The sequence below is a fragment of the Mustela nigripes genome, unplaced genomic scaffold, assembly GCF_022355385.1.
Source record: "Mustela nigripes isolate SB6536 unplaced genomic scaffold, MUSNIG.SB6536 HiC_scaffold_148, whole genome shotgun sequence".
In the NCBI taxonomy this organism is placed as follows: Eukaryota; Metazoa; Chordata; class Mammalia; order Carnivora; family Mustelidae; genus Mustela; species Mustela nigripes.
Window position 1 is genome coordinate 5965820 of NW_026739562.1, and position 27425 is coordinate 5993244.

A 27425-nucleotide genomic window follows, 5' to 3' on the forward strand; every position below is an offset into this window, starting at 1 on the left:
TTTTTGATAGTTGAAGAAATGAAGGCTAAGGGAAGTGTTTCTCAGCTTTCTGTTTGTTAACTACCCTCCTCTTATCGAAAGAGGCTTTTTCAACATTATTTTCCTCTCATCTTCCCTCTCATGAAATTTTTATTTTTAAGATTTTATTTATTTATTTGACACAGAGAGAGAGAGATCACAAGTAGGCAGAGAGGCAGGCAGGGGGGTGCTGTGTGAAGCAGGCTCCCCGCCGAGCAGAGAGTCTGACTCGGGGGGCTTGATCCCAGGACCCTGGGTTCAAGACCTGAGCCGAAGAGAGAGGCCTTAACGACTGAGCCACCCAGGCGCCCCCTCTCATGAAATTTTAACACCACAGGTACACTGTATGTCTTCTCTCTGTGCTTTGACAGACAAAGCATAAGATCTCACACTGCCCACCCCTGAACCAGTTTTAGTACTCTGGCAATGAGCTCACCAAAGCTGCGAACACGTGGCCGAGAGACTTGTCTAAGGTCTCATGAGAACTGAGTGATACAGTTGGGGATTCTGTTTGTTTTTCCTAAGTCTGCTCCTCCCTTTTGTTACACCTCAGCCATGTTTCTCTTTCTTTCATTATGAAAAACCAGTGCTTTTGCTGAGGTGGGACAAGTGTTGGAAATTATTATGGAAAAGATTCACCAGATTTTAAGGGGAAATGGGGGCTTTGGAAAGTTACCCACCATTTTTTGAGTCCTTTCCAGAAAGAAACAGCATCTAGTTTGGAAAAAAGTTGCTTCTTCGCTAAATCTCTTTATCCCACTGGCTAAATTGGTGTTAACCTGGTAATTTGCCATCGTTTTCTTTTGAGGGATTATCAAAGGAGGGAAATAAAGAGAAAATATTTTTTTTTAAAGTTTCCTAACATTTCTTTAGTCAAGACCTTACCTCCCTTCTTCATTCTATAAAAGAATGGTCTTTTATGTAATTTCTGCCTAAGGCAAGAAAAGAAACGAGTTAAATGCACATAGCCTACTTCCGTAACCTTGGACCTGCAGTTCCTCCTGACTTTGACATGCTATCTGCTTCCGCTCCTGCCTGGTCTGTTTCACATAGCCCCGTGCCCTTCCTACCCACCCTGCTACTTTCCCGCTTCTGGGAGAGCCCGTGGCAAAAGGTGAATGGAGACACGGGCTTGATTTTTGCCTCTGTATCTACATGTTCTTCTCAAAATACATGTATTCCTGGACTCTTTTACAAGTTCTTCTTCTTTAGCCTAGTTCTAGCGAGGCTAGAGTAACATCTATAAAGCTCTTGACTTCTTAAAATTTCCTCATCAGTAGCAGCTGTAAGTCCATCCGTCTCACCCCTTTCAAACTAGTCATGTGATGACTGGACTGGGGGATGAAGGCTGGCTTATGCATGGAGGTAGATTGCGGATCCCTAAGAAGAAGAAACGAGACTTATCTTGAACTTGTAATCTTGGAGAATGATTTTCTTTCAGAAATAGCTCATGATTGTTATAAGCTTTGCATAACTTTTAGCTTCTTTTCACTGGGTAACTTTGAAACTGCGGATACTCTGGGACTGTGACATTGAAGATGGAAAATGTCAGGCATCTTTTTCCCAGAGGGCTGGAGGATTATAAAAGGCATTCTTCAGCTGGTCTTTTCCCGACTCAACGTGTAGAAAGTTTAGATCGTGTAGAAAGTAGAGATCTGTCAAGGATGAGAGTACAGGGCACATGGTTCCCAAGCACTTTTTCCCCACTTCTAGAATCCTAGGACTCGTATCAGCACATCCGCGCTGCCTTGAGACTTGAAGACTGATGTTTTCCAGCCCTCATATACAAGTGGAACCATTGTTTCGTAATTCAGCTCCTTAGTAAATTGTAACATGGGGCTAGCAGTTTGTACCCTCTTTACTCACTCATTCATTCATTCACTCATCCATTCGTGAAAAAACTAGAGACACAGCAATGAACAGGAAGGTGCCTGACCTCATGTAGTATGATGTCTAATAGGAAAGACAGCACTTCTGAGAAGGGCAGGGCAGGATATAATAAGAATGTAAAGGAAAGAGGGGATTGATACAGGGTAAGTGATGGTGACCTGGCCCTGTCACTGGGGTAGGAGAAAGGAGGAGTCCAGAAGTATTTAGGAAGTAAATGAAGTAGAATTTCACAAGAGATTGTGGGATGAAGGAGAAGAGAGAAGTCATGGGCAACTTTGAGGTTTCTGACTTGAGAACCTAGTTAATGGGGCCATTTACTGAAATGGGGACTCCTGGGACAATCTTTTTCGGAATGAGGATCATTTAAATTTGGGGTTCCTCCAGAATGTCCGAGTGGGATTGTTAAGTTGGTAGTGGGTATATGGATCTAGGTTTTATTTATGTATTATAGGGATCTCTTTCTCTCTCTCTCTCTTTTAAGTTCATTTATTTTTTACTTATCTCTGCAGCCACTGTGGGGCTCAGACTCACAACCCTAAGGGCAAGAGTCACATGCTCTATCAACTGAGCCAGCTAGGTGTCCTGGATCTAGGTATTAGTAGAGCTTTTAATAGGAGAGAGAGTTTGGAGAGTATCATTGAAGCATCGAGACAGGAGATCATCCAAGGGGAATATAAAGAAAACTGAGGACAGAGCTCTTTTAGTTCCCTTCCTTGTCATCAAAGGCTGCCTAGAATATATAGCATGAAGGAGGGATAGTTTTTTGCACAAGTTCAACACTGTCTGATTGAAATATAGAAGTAAAACATGAGCCACGTGTGTAATTTGAACATCTAGTAGCCACGTTTTTCAAAATAAATAATAACATAATTTTAATAATGTATTTTATTTTAACCTGCTGTATCTAAAATATCACTTTAGCATGTAATCCATATAAAATTATTATTATTTTAAAATTTGCATTATAGAGGTCCTGGAAGGAGAAGCATATAAAAATTTATTAAAATACTTTGCATTCATTTTCTCATACTAAGTCTTCTAATCTCATGTGTATTGTACGCTGACAGCATATCTCAATTAAGATTGGCCACATTTTAAGTGTTTAGTAGCCATATGTGCCCAGTGAGGGACAATTTTGCTCTAGGTCACATGGGCTGTCTTCTCAATCTCAATTTGTGTAGGAGAACCGTAGTTTCTACACTTTTCTTATGCTTTAACCTGGTTTTCGGCCAGGAGCAGTTTTGCACTGTCTGGTCATGTCCAGAGACATTTCTAGCTGTCACTAATTGAGGGAGGAGGTGGGAGAAGTTTTGTTGGCCCCGAGTGGGTAAAGATCAGAGGTGCTGTTAAACACCCTGCAATGTATGGGGCAGACCCCACCCCCCAGCAAAGCCTCAGCCTGAAATCTCAATAGTGGTGAAGTTGAGAGACCCTGCATTCAAGTTTTACTATAATCAAACTGTTCTGATTGAATACTGATATTCTCTCTCTCTCTCTCTCTCTCTCTCACACACACACACACACACACACACACACACAACTTTGTTTTAAATTTCTGTTTGGTGACAAATCAATAATAAAAATAATTGTAGGGAGGCCTGGGTGGCTCAGTTGTTAAGTGTCTGCCTTCGGCTTGGGTCCTGATCCCAAGGCCCTGGGATCTAACCCTACATTGAGCTCTCTGCTCAGTCAAGAGCCTGTTTCTCCCGCTCCCTCTGCTGCTCCCCCTGCTTGTGCTTGCTCTCTCTCTCTCTCTCACTGTCTCTTTCTCCATGTCAAATAAATAAATAAATAAAATCTTTAAAAACAAATTGTATCTAATGTTTATATGATCCTTTTGAGTCTGTAGTTCTGTTTTCACATACGTTGCCTTATTAACTGGCTGTATGCTTACTTCTCTTCCTACTCTACCACAACTGTCTTCTTACTCATAATTATTGACAATTATTAGCAGATACACTTATATTGCATCATAATTTTAATTTGTTAAGGTTTTTGAGGGATCTATTAAAGACACCTTAAATGTAAATAAATATAAACACATTTATGAGCTTCGTTTTATCACCAGGCCATATTTGAACTCTAATCTTACAGTTCCTTCTCTATTCTGGACATAACACTATAGAACTCATCTGGGAGGGTGTGTCTAATATCTTTTTCTTAGGATTCCCTGGGTATATAGCTCCTCCACCTCCTCCCCCCCAGCCAGATCCCACATCCCTCCATCTCTGTCTCGTAAGGGGGAAATAATATTTCCATTTAATGCCAGTCTCACTTTTCTAACATTTTCTAAAATAGTAAACACGTAGATTGATTCCTAGTAAGACCTTGCAATCTATATGAAGGCATAGGAAGTTTTTTTTTCTACTGAGTATTAATGAAACCAGTAATGATAAAAGGAAAACTAAGTCACCAAGCCGTACTCTATTTGAATAACATTAACCACTGAAGTATATAGTCAGTGCTTAATAAAATGAGTATTGTCAAAATTACAAAGGAAAATGCTAAAGCCCTTTGTCATGAAAGAAACGTCAAGTTTTCAGTAAGATAAGTGGAGAGAAAATGGCTATGCACTGTCTGAATTTATACAGAAAGGTCACAGGAACTTGATAAGACCATAAATGCTAAAGGTGGAGAAGTTGGATTCTTGACTCTGTTAGTAAAATAAGTAAGCATCTGCTGTCTTCTTTCAGGCAAATGCCAAGAAACAGATTTGAGAAAGCTTAGAAAACTTGAACTATTTAGAGAAAATGACATCAATACTGCTTTGAGTAAGCAAACAATAGGTTAACAAAATGCGATTGCTATAATGTTGACTTGATTCCTCCGGAGAGAGTCTCCTGGGTGCTCCAAATGCGTTTGGAGGACTTCGCACAATACATTGCAGGAGGCGTAGTTTACCAAGGCCAAAAGAGTAGCCTTGGATTTGAAGTATGCCACAAACAGTACTTTGTCAAGTTCCCCTAGTATGACTTTTTTAACCTTTAAAAAGTGACATTCTTTATTCTAGAAGAAAAATAAAAAGGTCCTCTTGGAAAAAATAGTTATTTAGTTTGTGATTCATTAAAAAAAAATCAATTATTGCTTTATTCAAACTCTTCATGCATCCTAGACCCAGATTTTCCACAGGGAATGGATAAAGCATACTGTCGTGCTTGTGTCTGTTGCAAAATCAAGAGGATCCGTTGATACGGGCTGATGTGATGCTGGGCTGCCATTACCGTATTCAGAACTGTCTGTTACCTAGTGACTTTTTTCTATCCGAACACAGTGCCATAATTTTATTAAGAGGCATCATTTTTTAAAAAGATTTTTATTTATTTGAGAGAGAGATAAGTAGGGAGCATGGCAGGGTGGGGGGTAGGGCAGAGGAAGAGGGACAAGCCACCTCCCCGCTGAGCAGGGAGCTGGACATGGGGCTCCATCCCAAGGATCCCAGGATCATGACCTGAGCCCAAGGCAGACATTTAACTGACTAAGCCACCCAGGTGCCCAAAGAGGCATCATTTTAATAGTATAGTATTAACAAAAGTTTAGACATAGTATAGATAATAACAATAGTATAGATAATAAAATAGTATAGATCTAACATAGTATAGATAATAAGAGTCAGTTCATTGTAAAAAAATGATTGATTATAAAAGCTGGACTAGAACTTACTATTCTCTTTCTTCCGATACCCTTTGTAATTGAATACTTGCTCCACTTACATATTTGATAGATTATTTTTTTATTAGTGTCCTTCCTTTTTCTTTGGTTAAATGCAATTTTTTTTTTAACATTTAGAATACAGAGATCTCTTCCTTATAGTTCAGTCCCCAGCATATCAAAGGAAGAGGTGTAGGTGTAGGCTGAGGAGACAGAGCCAAGGGGGTGGAGGAACCGGGTTGAGGAAGACTCTCCTGGGCTCTCTGGAAAGGAAGGAAATTGTTAGGAGTGATGCAGCTTCCTGGTCCCAGCTGATGAAGAAGTTACAGGTAGAAGAGTCTTGCTTCTTCAGCGGACTTAGAAATTTATAAAGCTGCTTGTTACCTCCTTGCTTTCCTCAGGAACTTTACTAATTAGAAATTAGCTCGCATGGTCACCTGGTTGGGTGGCTCAGTCCACTGAGGGTCTGACTCTTGATTCTGGCTCAGGTCATGATCCTCAGGATTATGAGATCAAGCCTCAGAGTCTGCTTAAGATTCTCTCTCTTTAGCTCTGCCCCACAACCCCCACTCCCGGCTCTCACATGCTTTCTCTCTATATATCTTTTAAAAAAAAAGAAATAAAGCTTTACGTTTGCTTTTTAAATGTCTCTGAAGCAGGCTCCTGGGTGTTTCATTTGGTTAAATGTCTCCCTTCAGCTCAGGTCATGATCCTGGGGTCCTGGGATTGAGCCCTGCATTGGGCACCCTGCTCAGCAAGGAGTCTGCTTCTCTCTCTCCCTCTGGTCCTCCCCCCTGCTTGTGCTCTCACTCTCTGTCTCTCAAATGAATAGATAAAATATCTTAAAAAAAAAAAAAAAGATAAAATGTCTAGGAAAGGGCCAGTGACATCTTCATTTACATCTTACTGGGATTATTACATTCGGTTTATTACTGGTTTACTTGCTGAATCAGTCCTGTGGAGGAAATGACTATTGTAGTTGGTGAAAGATGTGGAAAAATCATTTTGAAATGGAAAAGGAGAGACTTGCAGAGGAAACTGTCATGGTAAGTTGGTGGTCAGTGGGGTGCAGAGAAAGGGAGAAAGAATAGAAGGACAAAATAAAGTTAGTTGAGAGAGCACCAAAGATAAATTTCATGTGTTTAGAAATACGACCCACCTTTCCTCCTACCACTGCACCCATATAGCTCAGGTATAAAATGGCTCAGGCTCAATGTTAGGTGAGGTCTGCAGAAAAGGCTCGCAGGAGTGTGATGGGATAATAGTTTGCAGACAGGGTGGAACTTCTTATACCAGGATATGATTCTTGTGCCCTCTAGGGTTTAAGACACATCCGAAACATCCCTTTTGTAATGCAATCAAGTAATCAAGTAATCCACAAGTTCAAGGGCACAGTCCCCAATAAGAGTGCCCCTACCTACTTTAGACACCTACAGCAAGTTCAGCAGTCCCTAGGCCACCTGTACTTCTGATCAGCTGGCTACCGATTTGGGGGTTCCCATGGCTCCTTCAGGTTTGATAATTTGCTAGAACATCTTCTAGAACTTGGGAAAGCACTATACTCACAGTTTAACTATGAGGGATAGGAATTAATATTAGCTAAATATAGAGACACACAGGACAAGTTCTGAAAGAGTTCTGAACTCTGTGCTTGGTGGAGTTAGGATACATCACCCTCCCTGCACACTGATTGATGTTCACCAACCAAGAAACTCAAAAGAGTTTTTATTGGGGTTTCAATATGTAGACATGATTAATTGAATCACTGACTCTGTGATTGAACTTAGTTTCCAGTCCCCCTCCCTTTTCACAGGTTGGTCTGGCTCAAAGCCTTAATCTTCTATTCACACAGTTGGTCTTTTGGGTGACCAAACCCCATCTTGATTCATCTCGTTAACATAAACTCAAGTGTGGTCCAGAGGCCCACTATGAATAACAAAGAAACCCCTGTCATCCTGGAAATTGCAAGGGTTTAGAACCACCCCAGGGATCCAAGACAAATACTACACACCTTTTTTGTTTCCTATTTGTCAACAGATTTCTGTGCCAGTTCATTGAACAAGTAAAATTCCAGAGATACAATAGTAAATAAAGCTGATACTATTTGTTTTCATGGAAGACAGCTTCTGAAGAAGCATTTGGGAATGTTTTGCAAATACCGAAAGACTGTTACTGAGGAAGTGGAGAGTGTCAGAGATGGTTTCTGGAAAGTATCATTTAAGTGGAGGCCTACAGGCTGATCAGCTCTGGGAGAAGAGATATGGGAAGGGTTCCCAGGCAGAAGAAAATCCTGAAGGCAAATGTGCTTGGCTGGTTGGAGGAACTGATGGAAGACCTGTAAATCTAGAGTGTGGACCATAAAAGGGGACAGTGGCCAGTCAGGAGACTGAGCAGGGCCAGATCATGAGAGGCTTAGAAAATCAGCTAATAAGTGCGGGCTTAATGGAAGGACAGTGTAGATACTGCCTACTTGTGCCTACTTCTAGCATCATACTAGAATTTTAGAGAGATTATTCTGACTTCCAAGTGGAAGTTGGCAAGAATTAATAAAAGGAGATCAATGAGCTTCTTTTAGCAACAAAACATAAGATGATGGTGGTAACTTCAGGATGTGGGTGATGGGAATAGTTAGAAGTAGATTGACTGGCAGAGATGTTTAGGAAATAGAAACAGGACCAATGTCTACCGGGATGAGGGAGGGTCCTCATCAGTGCTTTTGTCTGATAGGAGTGACCAATAATGGTAGTAACAGTAGCCTCTGCTTGTTTTCCCGTCATTATTGCCAACATCCTCAAGTACTTTTATATGTCAGCTCCATGCTAATGAATCTCATGCAATCCTCAACAATACTGTAAGGTAGGCATCTCTGTTTTTGTGCCCATTTTATGGACAAGAAACAGACTTAGGGAGGTTAAAAACATTGTCCAGGATTTGCAAGTAGTAATTAGCTACTTGCAGGTTCTGACTTGAACAACTGTATGCTGTTTGCCAAAGACAAGAAATCCTGGATCAGGAGCAAATTCCCTAAAGAATATGATGATTTCATTTTGGGATATGTTAAACTTGAGAGAGCGGTAGAAAAATCCAAGTGGAGATTCAAGTAGACCTTTGGATCTCTGGTGATTGCACACTCCTTCATGTTGAATGAGATTGAAGTCTGGTGTCACCAAACATGGCAAATGGAATTGATACATGGATTTTATTTTTTTAATTTTTTTTTAGACTAGGAGACTCATCCGGAACATTGTAAGGCTAAGCATAGTGCCTTCTAGTTCCGTTAGTAGATGTGTTGGATGAAATTGGATTTCTAGAGTGAGATTAAGGCATAGAGTTCAAATGTATCTCCTTTCACTAGAAAAGCACTAATGGTACTAATTAAAACAGAACCTTTGATTTAAAACCGGGTAATTAGCTGTGATCTCAGAAATGCAAATAGAACCGTAATTCAAGAAATTGATGAATGTTCCTCCTGTTCACTAAGATTTAACTACCAAACTGTCATTCTTCTTTCCTGCTCTCTTCCAAGTTTATGGATGGCAGATCTTACCTAGTTTTGTAATGAGGATCACATAGCAATTTATAATTAAGCAGTGGAAACGAAATGTTCTGTTGTGTTGCTTTCTACTCAGTCTTAACTTTTCAATTTCTGATTAAAGGCACTGCAAATTTAAAGCCTTGTAAACTCTCTTTTATTTAGAAATTGCTACTCACAAGTGTATGAAAACTGTAAAGTTTGCAAAATGTTTTACATGGTGTTCCAAATATCATCTGTCAGAGTATGAACATGTGCTAGCTACAGCAATATGTTAAGTAAGGCAAAGAAGGAACACTTTGCAAACTCTCTCTAGGCTGTCAGGCTAGATCCACTTGAAAGAAAGGAGAGAGGAACAACTGGTCTACCCTTAATCAGTACGAGCAGTTGCTCTGGCTAAACTGTGGCCTGGAGCGGGCTTTCTGTCTCTGCACTGTGCCGCTGTTCACATCTGATGAAAGCAGGGACCTTGCCAGTCCTGCTGCATCCCAGCATCTAGGATAGTGTCGGCTACAGAGTAGGTCAATAACCACCTGTTGAAAAAATGACCACACAAAAATAACAACTCTCCTTCCTCCATTTACTGACATACTGATATGTTCTGGGCATGGATTAAAGATTTGATACATAGCATCTCATTTGCTTAAATTATTAGCCCTATTTTATATATAAGGACATTGAGAAAACTGAGGCTCATTGAGATAAATCACTTGCCTCTTGCAGGAGCTGGTTGTAGGAGAGTCAGGGCTGAAACCCGGGTCTGTTGGACTCCAAGATCCAGAACTTGTTAGTTCAAAAGCTTATGACAGGGACACCTGGGTGGCTCAGTGGGTTAAGCATCTGCCTTCGGCTCAGGTCATGATCTCAGGATCCTGGGATCAAGCTCCGCATCTGGCTCTCTGCTCAACAGGGAGCCTGCTTCCTCCTCTCTCTTTCTGCCTGCCTTTTTGCCTACTTGTGATCTCTCCCTCTCTCTCTGTCAAATAAATAAGTAAAATCTTAAAAAAAAAAAAAAAGAGTTTATGACAGGAGAGGTTCCCCCCTACTTTTAGCATATACACTATTCCTGAAGTCTACATGTAAAAAATTCAGTCTGTTTTGAAATATAACAACATAGTACATTTTTCCCCCTAAACCATTTTATTAATGAACTGTAATAGGTTTTCCATTTGTCTAGTCTTTAGTTTGAGTGCTAGAACTGGGTTAGTATATATCACTATAAATGTGACGAAATTATCTTAACATTTGTATTTTGATATGATGAGCCGGAAATTCAGAATACTATGCATTATTTGTCATGTATTGGGAAGCCCAGCTATTAAGTGATGTACTTTTAAAGATTTTATTTATTTATTTGACAGACACAGATCACAAGTAGGCAGAGAGGCAGGCACAGAGAAAGGAGGAAGCCGGCTCCCTGCTGAGCAGAGAGCCCCAATGCGGAGCCTGATCCCAGGACCCTGGGATCATGACCTGAGCGGAAGGCAGAGGGTTTCACCCACTGAGCCACCCAGGCGCCCCAAGTGATGTACTTTTATGCCACCTTAATTTCTTAAGCCTCTGGTTAATCTGGAAAAAGCAGGTTAGAGGTGTTCTGTGGTGTGGTTGTTGCTTGTATCGGTTAGTATTGTGTTCAAGTGGATTTTTATTTTTTAGTAATTTATTGTTTGCCCTTCCCTCATGCCCAACCCAGACACCAAATATCTGATTTTCTAATGACATCATTGTCTCAAAAACAGCTGGTTTTGGTAAAGGGTTCTAAGTTCAATAAGGTCAGAAACAGCAGCAAGTGAATTTAGAAGAAACAAATCTTGTGAATGTTCTTTTTTTTTTTAATATTTTATTTATTTATTTGACAGAGATCACAAGTAGGCAGAGAGGCAGGCAGAGAGAGAGGAAGGGAAGCAGACTCCCTGCTGAGCAGAGAGCCCAGTGTGGGACCCTGGGATGATGACCTGACCCGAAGGCAGATGCTTAACCCACTGGGCCACCCAGGTGCCCTGTGAATGTTCTTTTTAAGTAGGAGATGTGGAAATGGTTTTTAGCAGTAGTACGATACAGAATATTTATATAACATTTCAGAATTATTCTGGATTTTGAGTCTTTAGAATACAATACTTTATCAGTGTTGGTATTTTCAGAAGTTCTGCATGGGGGTTTAGGGGGAGGCTGTGGAGGGCACTGCTGAGCTCAGTGCACTTGACAGTTCTTCCCAGTGAGGGCCCCTCTGTTAGGATTGTTGCTTTGCCCGCCGCCTCCTTCTTTTTCCACTTACCTTGTCCTTATCCTTGGTCTGTCGTGACCTCTGCACTGTTTGCTTCATCTCTTCTGTTGGACTGTTCTTATCTTAGAACTCCAATGAGAAACTGATGGGAAACATTTTATATCTGCTCATGATCCTGTAGTCATTGTTGGAGTTCTGGTTGGAATTCTGAGATTACATAGACATCCTTTGTTTTCGGAAAGACTCGGTGTCTTTCACATAAGTGAAAGGTTTTTGCGGGTCACCAAATAAAAAATTTTAAATCTGTCTCTGGTGTCTTACTTGAAGAATTAAAAAAATAAAATAAAAAATCCTCACTACTAAATAGATATTTAATGCCAATTTAAATGGGTGCCATTTAGAAGGGATCTTCAACCATCTAAATATTGTTGGAACAACTTGTGACATTATTTGGTTTGGTGAATTCTATAATGAATCTTGTAATATATAAAGATGCATTGCATGCACCCATTCGTAAGGAGACGACATTTTAATAGAAATATTTCCATCCTTCACTCCCACCCAAAGCCTGTTTTCTTCCTTTTCCAGTTCCCTGAAAGCTTTCTGTCTGCCATTTGGTTATTGCTGCCACCTTATGTCTCAAAATAAAATTGCAATGGGATTGGCTTTTTCGAAAGATTTGCACTAGCAAGCAATTTATGGAAATAGCTACTTGAGAGCAACAGTTGTTTTTTTCTGCACTCTGAAGTGATGGCCAAGGGTGGAGAGATTCTAGGTAGTGTATATTTCACTAGCAAAACAGGAAGGGATTTAAGAAGCCTTCTCCCTAGCATAGGACAAATTGCCTGTGTGACCTTGGCATGCACTTCTCCCTCATAAAACTGGGCTTAATGCTCTCAAAGATCTATTCCAGCTTTAATGTTTTGGGTTTTTTCTTCTTTCTGTGTGTAGTTTTGGATATAATAACATAGCCCTTATACATGATTCTGTTTATTTCTTTGGGCTAAAGTTCTCAGTGCTGAATGTGTTTTCCTTCAAAGAACTACGTTTAAGATTTTTTTTTTCTTTTTGACAGACAGAGATCACACGCAGGCAGAGAGGCAGGCAGAGAGAAGGGGGCGGGAAGCAGGCTCCCCGCTGAGCAGAGAGTCTGATGCGGGGTGTTCCCAGGACCCTAAGATCACAACCCAAGCAGAAGGCAGAGGCTTAACCCACTGAGCCACCCAGGAGCCCCTAGAACTTAGTTAAATAGATGTCTGCATTTTCATTGTGCAAGTAGGTAGTTTTGATAGCTCTCCTTTGCTTAATTAGAAACAGATCCATTATTAGTACAGCCTTAATCAGAGTGACATTTCCCTGCTTGCTTTGTTTTAGTGGGCTCTCTTGGCCCAACTTTGTACTTGCAGTGCATGTTAAGATGACAAAGTCAAGTGTGCTGGTTATAAAGTTCCCAGATTTAAAAAAAAAAAAAAATCCAAGTCTGGATTTTAAAAGACTTATGATTACACTCTCCAGTTTTCTTCTGCATTTCAAAACAGAGTGTTAATATTTCCATTGGCTAGAAAGAAATCTGAAGACAAAATTTTCTAGATCCAGGAGAGGGAAGGCAGATGGGGTTGGCTACAGATGATGGAATTTTTCTTCAGTCCTGAAGAATATTACAATTTGGCAAAGCATCTCCTGGAGGAGTCTGTTATTTTAAACTGACTTTGTAACAAATATTTTGTTTATTTGTAACATTTTAACAAATACTTTAGTTGTTTCTCTTAGTCACTCTGAGTTATTCATCCTTTATAATTCTGTCCATGGGTAAAGCGAAGTCAAGGGACCATAATGCCTCACCTTTAACTAATTTAGCCTTAATTGTCAAAAGGTCTTTTATGGAATCCATTCCTTGAACTTCTGTTGGGTAGAGAACCTGCTGAATAAAATAAAAATGGATTTGGACCTGCAGTTATCAATTATGTTTAGATATAATCCCTGCTCAAAGGGGCATGAATCATAATTAAGTACAGTTTGCTTTGCCATTGTCCTTTGTTTTCAGATTTTCAAATAAGCTTCAGTGATGTTGTTCAGTCCATCATGACCAGGTTAGGTTGTGCAAGTAAAATCCTGAGACTCACAACCTCAAGTGACTGGCTTACTGCTAAGTAGAGAACTCTTGCTGAGTTTTTTGAACTACCAATTTTGTTAGTCTATTGAAAAAGTTAGTGTTACTATTGTCAGGTTTATTTGGCACAGCTCCTTCTAAATTTTGCAGACTGATCATAGTTTCACTTTCTTTTTGTTACTGAAATCTTTCTTTTCTAAAACTTTAGTTTTATTAAACATCGCTACCAGATTTCTGTTTATTATCCAATTATTACTTTTTCTTTTTTTCTCTGAACTAAGTACTGGGTGAAGACATGGCGGCTTTAATGTAGTGGAAAGAACCTAGCCTCTGAAGTCAAATTTCGAAGTCCTAGTCTTCTTTATTCTATGACCTTTGGCAAGTTATTTAACTGCTATGAACTTTGGTTTCCTGCTATGTAGAAGGGAGATTATAATAGGAACTACCCAATAGGATTGTTATGGTGAGTCAATGTAGATAAGGTTATCCATTTCATTATTAGAAATTCCAGGATATTTTATGTATTTTCTTGATTCCTGCAAACGGATCCTTATTTTGAGTTTGTCTTTCTGGAACTATGGAAAACCATAGAGTATCTGAGTATTAATCATATCTCTAAATAAATTTAGATAAACAAAGTATATAAATTTTTTCTTGGCTTCTCGATTGTCTTGTAGTTCCAGGCTTAGGGGAGGTGGCTGAGGAGGGAAGATACAGAAAGACTAAAACATAGTGTTTCAGGGTTTATGATCTGGTGGGGATGGATGCTTCATTGGAGACATTTAGCCTTGCCCACTCTCTTGGCCTCCATGACAAAGCCTTCCCTCACTTCCTCATTAAGTTCAGACACCCATGGCACTCTGTATTTTGCAATGAAATAATTGTTTAATTCTTTTTCTTCAGTGCCTTTCTCTTTCTACAACATAGTATATTCCATGATACCAACAAACTGCCTTTTTTTTCCTGGTGTTTCTTAGTTCCTAGTGCATGTCTTTTTCACTGGTGTATGGCAAATATTTCTTTTTTTTTTTTTTTAAAGATTTTATTTATTTATCGGGGTGGGGAGAGAGCGAGCACAGGCAGACTGAGTGGCAGGCAGAGGCAGAGGGAGAAGCAGGCTCCCTGCCGAGCAAGGAGCCCGATGTGGGACTCGATCCCAGGACGCTGGGATCACGACCTGAGCCGAAGGCAGCTGCTTAACCAACTGAGCCACCCAGGCGTCCCATGGCAAATATTTCTTGAATGATTAAACAAGCTTTTGTGTTAGAGATGAAGGAACTGAGATGCCTCTCAGATATGACTTATCCCAAGTCACAGGCTTTCCATTTCTAGTAGAACTCGGATGTCTGGTCCCCTATGCTGTAGTGCTCTTCGCTCTTTCTACTACATTATGAAAATGTGTGTTTAGGGGCGCCTAGGGGGCTCAGTGGGTTGAGCCGCTGCCTTTGGCTCAGGTCATGATCTCAGGGTCCTGGGATCGAGTCCCACATCGGGCTCTTTGCTCAGCAGGGAGCCTGCTTCCTCCTCTCTCTCTCTCTCTCTGCCTGCCTCTCTGTCTACTTGTGATCTCTCTCTGTCAAATAAATAAATAAAATCTTAAAAAAAAAATGTGTGTCTAGAGGGGAGATAAACAATACTTACAGGTAACTTACAATAATATATACAAACAATACTTACAAATAAACAATACTCACAGAACAGAATGTACACACACTCCAAGGGGTTATGGAAATTGAAGCAAATAAAAAGTCCCTTTGTCAGGGGATGGATGGAAGGTACAGGAAGGCTTAATGAAGGAGAAGACATTTGAACTAGACATACACTGATAGATTTCAGATGGAAATGTGTGGGAAAGTTCACTCCAGCCATACACAGTGTTTCATGCCTCTGTATGTGTCATTTTAGTCTTGATATTATTAATCTCATTATTTTAATAAATCTGTAAAATAAAGTGTATGTCAGCCAGCTAACGATCTTGTTTAATTTCAGTGAACAATGTGGGAATGTCATATGAGTATCCTGAATACTTTTTGGATGTTCCTGACTTGGACAACGTAAGTCTGTTTCTGTATAGTACGATAACAAAAAGAATGCATGCGAGAATTGGCAAGGCAGTGTGGTATAATGATTCACACTGTGAGCGCCGGAGTCCAGCTGCCTGAGGTTCACATTCTTGCTCTTCTGCTTGTTCCCAAAGTTTACCCTGGGTATGATCCCAACCATGCTTAGGGTCCATTTCCATATCTATGAAGAAGGCAACTTCATAGGGCTGTTAAAAGGACTGAATGAGAAAATGTTTGTAACCTCATTAGTATAATGCCAGGTTTGATAATAACTCATTATATTATTCTTATTTATATTTTTTATGATATCAATATAGCTTTGCTTTAAGTATCAGGATTCTAAACACCAATTTAGATATCATAAATCTGATGACATATAACAATATGGTTGATTCAAGTAAACCTACCAAAATGAAAGCTGTATTCTTGAGGCATGCATAGTTCTTTATAAAAATTTGAAAAGCAAGTCATTGAAAGAATATGTGAATTTTAAAAAACTGTTGAGGATCTCAGATTCAATAATTTTTCCTTTTGATATTAGCAGAAGGAAAATAGCACATTTATTTTAGATTTAGTATCTTATGCTTCCAGATTTTACTTACTACATCTACCTTGAATTTTGCTTATTAACATGAGTTGCTGCTTTTGGTAGAAAAGTACTATAACATCAAAAGTAAATAAAATTTGCTTTTCTACCCCAACTCCTGTCATTTTCCAGTTCTCTATCTAGGGAAACATTCAGTGGTTCTCTAGATCACTTGCATATACGTATAAAATATGGTTATTTTACATGATGATATGTGTATAAAATTATCAATATTTTCTTTTTTCAGACCATCAAGAAACTGATAAGTATTAATGTTCTTTCTGTTTGTAAGGTAAGTAGCTTCTTTATAAATATGTCTTCCTTTTTTGGTTTTGTTCTGTTTAAAAACACATGATCAGTTCGTGCACTTCAGCCAGCTTCTGTTTCCATATGAGTATGTATTCTAGATGAAGGTGGTTATTTCCTTTTGTCTTTGGGAAGTAGAGAGAACTGAAAACCAAATAAGTGTGTAATTTTGCCTTTTAACAACTGAACCTATACAAACAGTGTGGCAGGTCCTGGGGCTACATGAACAACCTAGGCCGAAGATTGATTTTTACAAAGTTTTCCTCTACACATGGTCCTTCACTGATAAATTATTTCCATTTCGCATCCCCCATGACCCTGTAAGTGGATGAATTAAATGTTGTGGTGAAAGCATTGTGCAGTAGTATGGGGCTATACAGTAATGAGTGGTTTTTATTAGCCACGCGTAAACATCATTCTGATCAATTTTAGAATATAAGTCAGGTTCAGTGGGGTTGACTGTGGAGCCGATGACCAAGAAAGAATTCTGGTGATGTCTTTGGTGCAAAATAGTGGTTTATTTAAACATGGAGACAGGGCCCGTGGGCAGAAAGAGCAGCTGCCTTGAGGTTGTGAGGGGTGTCTGATTTTATATATATATTATATGGAGGAGGTAAGGAAAAAGGGAGGTTTCAAAAGAACTTTTATATGCTAAAGAGACCTATAAGATACCGGACACCAGAGGCCTTGCATTGTCAAGGGTTTCCCTCTAGTAAGGCATTAACCTCAAGATAGTTGGGAGAGGGCACCTGGGTGGCTCAGTGGGTTGAAGCCTCTGCCTTTAGCCCAGGTCATGATCCGAGCATCCTGGGATGGAGTCCCACATCGGGCTCTCTGCTCAGCAGGGAGCCTGCTTCCCCCTCTCTCTCTGCCTGCCTCTCTGCCTACTTGTAATCTCTATCAAATAAATTTAAAAAATTAATTAATTAAAAATTAAAAAATTAAAAAAAAAAAGGTAGTTGGGAGACTCCTGGAAGAGTGTCCCATGTGTTTTACCCAGGAGTGAGGGGTGGGGGAAAGGTTGCAGGGTGTCCGCTTCTGCTTTGTCCTCAGCTTGCCTTCTGCTCCCTCATCAATTCTGGTTTCTAGTTGGTAGACACATTGCTTGTATGTGCTGACAGAAGATGCCACAGCTAATGACGTGCTAAAAGGAAGATTAGGCAGCAAATCTGAGCACCTGAGCACCACTTTTCCTTATGTGTTAGCAGTCACTCAGAGTAAGGCACCATACCTTGGTTATACATCCTAGCCCAGCAGCAAATATTGCCCGAGGCAGAATTTCCATAGGCAACGTCAAATACGTCAAATTTGAACCTACGGGAGTCCCCCCTTATCCACAGGGGATGCGCTCTGAGATTTCCCATAGATGCCTGAAACCACAGATACTACCAAGCCCTATGCATACTATGTGTTTTCCTATACCCGTGATGAAGTTTAATTTATAAATTAGGCTCAGTAAGAGATTAACAATAATAAAATAGAACAATTACAACAATATATTGTAATAAAGTTTATGGGAATGTGGGCTCTCTCTTTCTCAAAACATCTGATTGTATGTACTTGTTCGTGTTTGTGCACTGTTCTTGTGGTGATGGGAAATGATAAAATGCCTATGTGATGAGACCAAACAAGGAGAGGGACACAGGCGCTGTGCCGCTGCCGCTGACCTTATGATACAGGTCTGAAGGAGGATCCTCTTGACTGTGGGTAACTTGAAACCTTGGGAAGTGAAACCCCAGATAGTGAAGCCCTTGTACTGACAGAAAAGCCACATCCATTTTCAGTAACTCTTAAATGCTCTATTTAAGGAAATGAAAAAATATTGACCTCAAAACTATTAGAATTAATCAGATAAGTAGAAATAAGAACTTAATTAACTGATTTTCACTTGATGGCACGGTCTTGATCATTTCCTCTATTGTGAATGTCTAAAGAAAAATTCTCCTTGTGTCTTCAAGTCCTGAGAAATCATATCTAGTACATGCTTAATTTCAAGTGTGGGGACCCAAAAATCTTATGCCTTGTCCAACTTTTCAGGTAAGGCTGTGCTTAGTTCATTCAGTTTTATGTGGTTTTGTACAGTTTTAGCACTATGTTGTTTCACATAAACCGGCCACTGGAACGAAAGCTTCATTGTGACTGTCTGCATACCATGTGGCATTTTATAGCTTGCTACTGAGAGGCCCCTTATCTGAATTATTTTGTAACATGACTGATAATTTTTTAAAAGAAATAATCACAGTATCTTTACTACTGTTGTTTTTAACTGGGGTTTTTTTTACTTAACATGAGATTTAGTTTAAGTGAGATAAACTGCTAACAAACGGATCCTTGATTATTTGGAACAAGACCCACACACAAAATGGAAGCTTTTAAAACGGGGTTTGTATGAATATATACATATAGTTTAAAAGGTATTTCCCTTGGCACACCTGTATAAATGTTAACATTCCTCAATAATCTGTGTGAGGTTTTAAGTTAATTAAATAACTCTACAATTTACTAGTTGTATGACCTTGAACAAATTACTTGCCCTCTGTGCTTCAGTTTTTCATCTGTAAATTGAGGGTGTTAATCTCTTTACCTCACAGAGGTGTTTTGGGAATTGAGCAAGGTAGTATGTGCAAATCACTTAGAAGAGGACTCAGATCATAGTAAGGGCCCTGAAGAATGTTACTATTGAAGAGTTTTAGTAAAAGTGTGAGTTTATTTTTTAGCAAGCAAAGTTTTTTGATCAAAATGAACATTCTGGTCTATAATTTGTATGTTTTATGGTTTTGAAATGACTGATGTGTACTATTGTTTTGATAATCTTTTCTAGGTACATCTGGCCAAATGCCTAAAAATAATGAGTGTTAAAACTATGTACATGTATTTCATAATATGTTTTAATGAGTTAATGATGAAAACTATGTTTAAGTGTTTAAATTTGATTTTATAGAACTGTTGATATTAGCTACAGATTTAGTCTTCTGATACATTTATCTCCTCTGATAAATTTAACTCCTCTGTGAGGTAAGCTGTGTAAAGTTTTACTCTCGATATGTTAGAATTTATTTTCTCCTGTAATGTCCTGCTTGTCAATACTTACATGTTTGTATTCCTTCATAATATAAAATGCTGACCTCCTCCGTCTCCCAGAACATGTGTTTTTGGCTGACAGTCTACAGAATACTAATGATAAAAGGCCAGGGCCTTGACCTTGACCTATGAGAACCAGTCAGCTTGCTGTACTCCACAGCTGCACACAGCATCCTCCAGGAAGCATATGAGCACAGAGCAGGGTGTGCTGTTGGTGATCACCTCATATCCCTGCTTTGAAGATGAGTCATGTAAGGGGGGGAGCATTGCGGATAAAGCAGTACAGATCCAACAGGTTTTTGACAATAATGAGATAAGAATGAGGTACCGGTCTTAAGATCTCGGCAGATCACAAAATGCTTCTCCCAATACTTCATTCTTCCTCTTCCACTTTCTCTTTTCATGTTGGCGTATTTATTGGTTCCCATGAAATGAGTTGGGGGGATGCACGCTGACTTATTAAACATGTCCTATCATATCAACTGTGAACCGTATGGGTGGCAAGTGTTACCACCAGAGGAGCTCGATATATGGGCTTCACATTTTTGTATGGAAGCCTGATTTTTACAAGTCAAGTCCCATTTACAAAGCACTAAGGGAGTTTATTATTTAAAGACTTCTACGTCAAGCTGAATAATCATCCTTTATCTTTAGTGTAAACACGAATATTCCTTTACCTGTGTGATGTGTACTTTTGGTGGAAAAACAGTTCAAAACTCTTGCTTGATTCGTTGTGGAGCTAAGACCATCTGCAGGACAGCCACATGGTCTTTGTTGGGCTATAGACAGGATCCGTGTGGTTGGCATCTTGGCCTCACAGTTGACTAGGGCGTGTTCAGGGGTGAGAATGTTTGACTCAAGCAGCGGGAGGCAAGGGTTGTACAGTGGCTGACCAACCAGCGGTCAGAAAGGTGAGTGAGGACACAAGTGTGTAAGAGGTTGGGTGCTGGGCTCGAGAGGATGGAGAGAACCATAGGAAGCCTTAGAGCAGAGATAAGGTGTGATCTGATGTACATTTAGAAAGGCGGGTCTAGTGGCAGAGGGACATGGCATTGTGTTTTATGGTCTCTCTGTTTATTTTCATTGTACTGAAAAAAGGGCATTCACCTTGATGCGGTTTTCTGTGCAAGGCTCCCAGGTTTAGTGTCCTTCGGTGCTGCTGTGATGTCCCCTCTGGTGTATTTTGATGAATTGTGCTTCAGTTGACTGTGTTATGTTGCCGCGGCCAGGGCTCCATTTTCTATAGAGATATAACTTCTGTTGAGAACCCTGGGGTAACTTAAAAGAAGATGAAAATTGGTCTGGCTCTAGAATCTTAGAAGATTTTATGGCGACTGGACATCAAGAGAGCTAGGGCATGGGTGTCTGCTGCCTAATGTCATAAAACAAGTATTGAAAATGGGTTTAGACAAGAAAGAAAACAGCCTCTTCTCATCATCAATGCTGGCCCAAGTTTTATCTCCTCACCAAACCATACAGTAGGGCCGGCTGGCCGAGAAGCATGTCTAGAAAGATCAGAGAGATTAGTGCCCCCTTGTAACCTTGGGCTTCTTCCCCCAATCTGGAGATGGTTGATGGGGAAGGCCCCAGCATCTTGTTGGCGGTCCTGTGCCATTTGATGAGCACTGAATGACCTGGATCCCTCAGATCCAGGGTTATGGCTTGGTCCATGTGCTCCTGTGTTAGGAGGTCAGAGGATTATAAAAAGTCACGTAAGTTCTACATTCCTCCAGAGGAATCATCAAAGTGAAATATCCTGACCAGAGAAATGATGAGTCCTCACCAGAGGAAGTGGTGGTGAGTGTTCCAAAAGAATATGGGGGAAGAAATAGTAATCCGAATAGTTTTGACATATCAATTAACCTTGATATGTTATCATAGAGTGCAGCTCGGCTCTCCCAGGCCATTGTCTGAGCCCCGCTTAATGAGACTTTCCCTTAACAGACATAAAGCTGCAGGTCAGAGTAGCCCCAGGGGTATTTAAAAGCCTTGTTGCTTGCCTTACAGTTTTGCTCTCAGATCCTTCAGGGGTGGATTTCGTCTTGTTCTTGTGCTCTGCTGAGCAGTTAAGTGCCAAGCTGGAGAGAGGGGTGGTGTAGAAGTTCTCTGTAGTTGACCCATATGGGAGGTGGAATCAGCCTTCACACTAGAAGAGAGGTCCTACTAGCCAGGGCTTTATTTCTTTATGATTTCAGATGCTCCATGACTGAAATCTAACGTAAGTCTTTTTCTCCTCAAGAACAGTGACCTTCAGACAAGATATGGTGGCGTTTAGAGATAATTAAGCCTCCAAATATTGACCCAGACTCTTCTAAAATAGCTGCGGTTTTATGCCTGGAGGGCTTGCTGTCTCAGAATACTGAGAGTTGGCAAAGGAGATTGTTGTACGACTGTTGATGACTATGGCAGAAATCGTGGGCAACGGAAGAAGTCCCACAATACCAGAGGCAGCTAAATACAGGTCTGGTTTCCAACAGGCAGGACACCGAGCTCCACACCACTTCAAAGACAAGTTCTAAAACTGATCTTGCTTGCATTGTTTGTTTCGGATTTGAGGTTGCTCATTTAAACATCTGCCAAATTCAGAATTGCCTTCCTTCTCTAGGCCTAATGGTTCTTAGATTCCTTTAATGACTGTTTTAGGACCTCAAGATACTATAGACGCTTCACTCCTTTTCAGATAAATACTACCCAAGCAATACCACCCAAACCACCTATAGTTCTTACCTAGGGCTGGGAAACCTGTTCCCTCTGATGGTCCTGGATCCTGAAGCTGCTACTGGCTTAGGGGGAGAAGGTGGATGCTTGGTAGTGGCCCTGCCTGTGCCTGAATTCCTCAGGAAACCTGCAGGCTCCCGTTCTGATGAATGGGGAGAGCCTTCCAGCCTTCTTCATTACGTCTCTCAGAGCAGGGAAGGAAGCAGGTGGGGCTGTGACCCAAGGTAAAAATTTATTAACCTCCAATTACACTGAAGTACACTGAGTTTTGTTTGTTTTATTTGGGACTGGGGAGGAGTCTTAAACAGGGGATCAGCATTTAGTTTTTCCTTCATCAGATGTGCAACCGAAGTGGGGGCTTGAAACCATGTCTTGTTAGGAGTGGCTGAAAAAACTAGATGTATTTAGCATGGAGAGAGGAAGCATGACATCACACCCAGACACATAGACGCACACACCCCTAATCAAGGCCAGTCAGTTCTACCTCCTTAGTATTTTGGAAGTCAGCTCACTTCTTTTCATCCCCCATGATTCCTTCCAAATTTGAAGACCTAAACTTCTCAGTGGGGACTGCTGGAACAGCCTAACCAGCCTTTTTTTTTTTTTTTTAAAGATTTTATTTATTTATTTAACAGAGAGAGATCACAAGTAGACAGAGAGGCAGGCAGAGAGAGAAAGAGAGGAGGAAGCAGGCCCCCTGCTGAGCAGAGAGCCCGATGCGGGGCTCGATCCCAGGACCCTGAGATCATGACCTGAGCCGAAGGCAGCGGCTTAATCCACTGAGCCACCCAGGCGCCCCACCTAACCAGCGTTTTTACACCAACTTGTCTCCCTCCAGTGCAGTCTCTGTCCCCCAACCAAAGTGATCTTTTACATGTCATATCTCACTTTCCCGGGAGATCCTTTAAGGACTTCTTGCCCTCAAGTCCTCTCTCCTTCATATGACCTCTAAGGAAGGAGCTACCTGACAGGGCTGCTGCCCACCCGTCCAGATCTCCCCTTGGCTCTGTGCCCCGCTACTTCTCTGCATCCAGGTCACGGCACCTTCACTCTCTTGAACCTTGTGCTCCCTCGGGCAGTGCCCTCTCTGGAAGCTCCCTTGTCTCCCACTTCACTCATGCCACTCCTCTTTCTGTTCTCAACTGATAGTCTTCTGTCCTTGGGGGCCGGTGGGGAGCCTTCCAGAGTCGCCCTGGTCTCTCAGCCCTGGAGTTTCGTCACACACAGCACGGCTTTCCTTCACTCGGCATTTCATGTTCGGTTTAGTGCCTGTCTCCAGACTGTAAGCCCCTTGAGTGCTGGTACCGTGTTCTTTTTGTTCTCTGCCATTCCCTAGCCCTGGGCCTCACCTATGGCAGGCATACGACACATGATTTTGTTTTTGATTTATTTTGTTTTTATATTTTTAAAATTTATTTGCAAGAAACAGAGATGGGGGGGGTGGGGGGGAGCAGGCTCCCCTCAGAGCAGGAAGCCCAATGCGGGGCTGTATCCCAGGACCCCAGGATCACCACCTGAGCTGAAGGCAGATGCTTAACCAACTGAGCCACCTAGGTACCCCCAACAAATGCTTTTGAATAAATAAATGAATGAATTTAAAAAAAAACAAAACCTGTGGGGCGCCTGGGTGGCTTAGTGGGTTAAGCCTCTGCCTTTGGCTCAGGTCATGATCCCAGGGTCCTGGGATCAAGCCCCACATCGGGCTCTTTGCTCAGCAGGGAGCCTGCTTCCCTCTCTCTCTCTCTGCCTGCCTCTCTGCCTACTTGTGATCTCTGTCTGTCAAATAAATAAATAAATAAATAATCTTTTTAAAAAAAGATTAAAAAAACCCCTGAGAATCCTCTTTCTTTGGGAATAAGGAACCCACTTATTGTATGTGGCCCTAAAAGGCTGAGCTTAGGCCCATTGTTGGTATTTACACTCAAGGAAATTGTGAGAACTTTGTAATCTTTGGATCGGCCAGAAATGGGATGGGCCAAAGGTGAGTTCCCTTTCTGATTCTAGGCCAGAGTTTGCAAACCCAGAGTCTGGGTTGCGTGCACGCTATCAACATATCTCAGTTGGTTCAGGCAGTGTTTCCAGAAGTGGGACGTCCCACACTCAACGTCTAACTTCTCCTGGGGAAGATCTGAAAATGAGGGAACGCAGACCTGAACTGCTACATGCCAGGAAGGGGCAGGTGGGGCCACGGAGTCGTGAGGCCCTCCCTTTCCAGCTCACCACAGTCCCCACTAACCCCTGCTGTCTGGCACGCTGTGCTCCTTTATGTCACCTGCCCGGGCCTGTCAGGCGTGTGGGTTTGCAGTCCCCTGTGCATTAAATGTCGGCCCTTCCATGTACTCAAACTGCATAACTGCTTGATGAGTTGAAAGGTTAGAATGGTTTTAACCCAATCAGTCTCTCCTCTCCCTATTATTATCTGAAATCAAAGCACTTGGAGTGCTTTGCGTGATTTCGAGAAGCTATTTTTTTCCTACTCCCACTGCTGTGTGTTCATCGTATGTGGCTCAGCCAGAAGTGTGAATGCTATGCCTGACCCGTGGCGTAGGTAATAAAGGTTTGGATGGATGAAAAGCCCAGGAGAAGCATTGGTTGCCTTTTTCTTGCCGGCATTTGCCTTTGGCATGTGACACGGTACCAGTAGAGGGAGCCCTCCAATAATCTGGAAATCCATGAGAAGAATCTCTGTTCATCCCTCTGATCGTATTTAATTTAGAGATTATGCTAAGAATGCATTCCTCCACGCTGCCCCAAGAATTTAAGTTAAGGACACTGGGAAGTTAATAAATTGTGGGAAAGGAGAGTATGACCATCAGCCCTCACGCCCACCTGGGACTTTTTAGATGAAGACATTCCAAGTTAGTCTCTAGAGTCTTTTTTAATCCTTTTTGAAAGCCGCTATCATTATGCTCCTAAAAATTTCCAAATAATTGGGTACATTTAGCCCTTAGGGTGTCATAGTAACAGGGCTTCCTCAGGCATAACCACAAAATGATGGGTTTGCCAGACGGCCTGACAACCACTCTTTGCATAGCTTTCATCTGTGAAAAACGAGTGCTTGGAGATTGGTTCTAAAGTTCTTCCCAGCTCAAAGCAAAGCTAATTTATAATGCCTTATATATGGATGAAAATGTAAAAATCTCTTTGAAAACTTTAGAAATTATTTCCCCTCCTAAAATCTCCACCCTTATATATGGGTGAAAATGTAAGAATCTCTTTGAGAACTTCAGAAATTATTTTCTCCTAAAATCTCTTTTGAGAAGTCAACTTATTTGGGGGAAAATTTAAGTAATGGAAATTCTTAGCATGTCATAATATGCCAAAGTTGGAAAGACGGTGAATGGTGGTGTATATGTTCTTTAATTTTTTTTTTAGAGGTAAAGATTATGGCTTTCGATTCAATATTATCCATTGGCATGCAGCCCTCTCTGTTCTGGAAAGTTCTTTTATTTTTCTTTAGTTCAATTATTTTAACATACATCAAAACAACTTATTATGAAAGGAAAAACTTTGTGTTTTTTTTATGTTATACTTAAAACATTATTAAAGAGGAAAATGAAATAATACTTGGAGATCTCAAAGCCCTCAAAAGTTTTTACCTGATTAAGCTTTTTACCCACTGTGCAGTAAATATTGCTTTAGTCATACAGGTGACATTCTAAGAATTTCTAATGAAGTTGTATTCTCGGGACCACAGAGCTCAAATTACACAGTTTCTAAAGGAAATATGTGCTGTGCCATTCCAGCATGACTTCCAATGAGTCACCCTCTAATTTCTTCCAAACAGGCATGGTGTAACATCATTGTTACATAATTTATGTGATTCTTTTCACTATCAGACTATGATTTTTTAAATCATTGTTAATGATTCCGATTGAAAACTTGTTTAAGGCATTTATATCTCCTTTCTTCTAATTTGTATGAGTTCATGTTTCAGTTGCTTGAATTCAGATCCTGTTTGCTCCAAGCAGATTTCTCTGGGCAAGAAGGCAGGGCAGATGTGGACAAAGTGGTGATTTGTGATGACCTAATTATTTATATAAATAGCCTGGATTCTTGGGGCTTTGCCCAGATTCTAGGGTTAAGTTGTTACACTTTAAATTCTATTTATATACAATGGTGATATAGGGGACAATATTTGCTTCCTTGTTTTACCAAGTTACCTTGAATTTTAATCTTTCCTTTTGGGTTTTTGGTTGTCTTCTTGAGCATAATACAGACTATTTTCTATGTCCTAGTCTTTACAGAAACTGACCAAACACCAGAGGTTGCATGATACAAAAAAAATTTGCTTATAAAATTAAATCACTTGCATGTAAAACAATTTGCATAATTTGTATAATTTGCTTGTACAAGTTTTCATAATAAACTAAAATGCAGAGAACCCTAAATTGGGTTCCAGGAATAAAATAAAATTCCTTCTATGAGCTCTTGATTACTGATATCAGAGAAGTGAAAGAAAAAAATTATTCATGTTAATTTCTTTCAGAAATAACACTATTTGTAGGGGCTTTTCTAATTATGAAAACAGTGCAAATAATTGCTCAAAAAATGTGAGAAATATTTAAGAATACTAAGATGGTTACATTTTATTTTTTTTTATTTTTTTATTTTTTTTTTTTTTAAAGAAAAGATTTTATTTATTTATTTGACACAGATCACAAGTAGGCAGAGAGGCAGGCAGAGAGAGAGAGGGGAGAAAGCAGGCTCCCTGCTGAGCAGAGAGCCCGATGCGGGACTCGATCCCAGGACCCTGAGATCATGACCTGAGCCAAACGCAGCGGCTTAACCCACTGAGCCACCCAGGCGCCCTAAGATGGTTACATTTTAATATAACATTTTCAGAGATCTTTTTTTTAGGCCAGCCAATGCATTAAGTCAGGTATCTCAGCTAAATGATCTGATAATACTGATCTGATTTTTTTATGAGCTAAAGCAGCCTCTTATTCATTTTCCCAGCCCAAATATATACAACTGTGGTAATAAATACCAGTAAATATTTTGCTCTTGAAACTGACTATGTGTATCCCCAGAAAGACTTCTAAATTAAGCTGTCCTTGCTAAAGACTTTCATTATTTTTGTGTATTTGTATACAGTACGGCCAGCTTGCATACAAAGTGGTGCAATATAATGTGTATTGACCTTTCTCCCTTTTATTTTAGACTTCTGGAATATTTTGTGGTGAGGATTGATGAAATGGTCACTAAAATATATATATATATATATATATATATATATATATATATAT

At 40.4% G+C, this 27425-nt stretch overlaps 1 protein-coding gene across 1 annotated transcript in view; it reads left to right on the forward strand.

Annotated features, from left to right (window-relative positions):
• The window catches only part of LOC132008350 (very-long-chain 3-oxoacyl-CoA reductase), a 160672-nt gene that overhangs the window by 100986 nt on the left and 32261 nt on the right, over positions 1-27425 (forward strand). Inside the window, exons 5-6 of the mRNA XM_059386869.1 lie at positions 15412-15476; positions 16319-16363. Coding sequence (XP_059242852.1) covers positions 15412-15476; positions 16319-16363 — 110 coding nt within the window. The remainder of the gene's footprint in view (positions 1-15411; positions 15477-16318; positions 16364-27425) is intronic.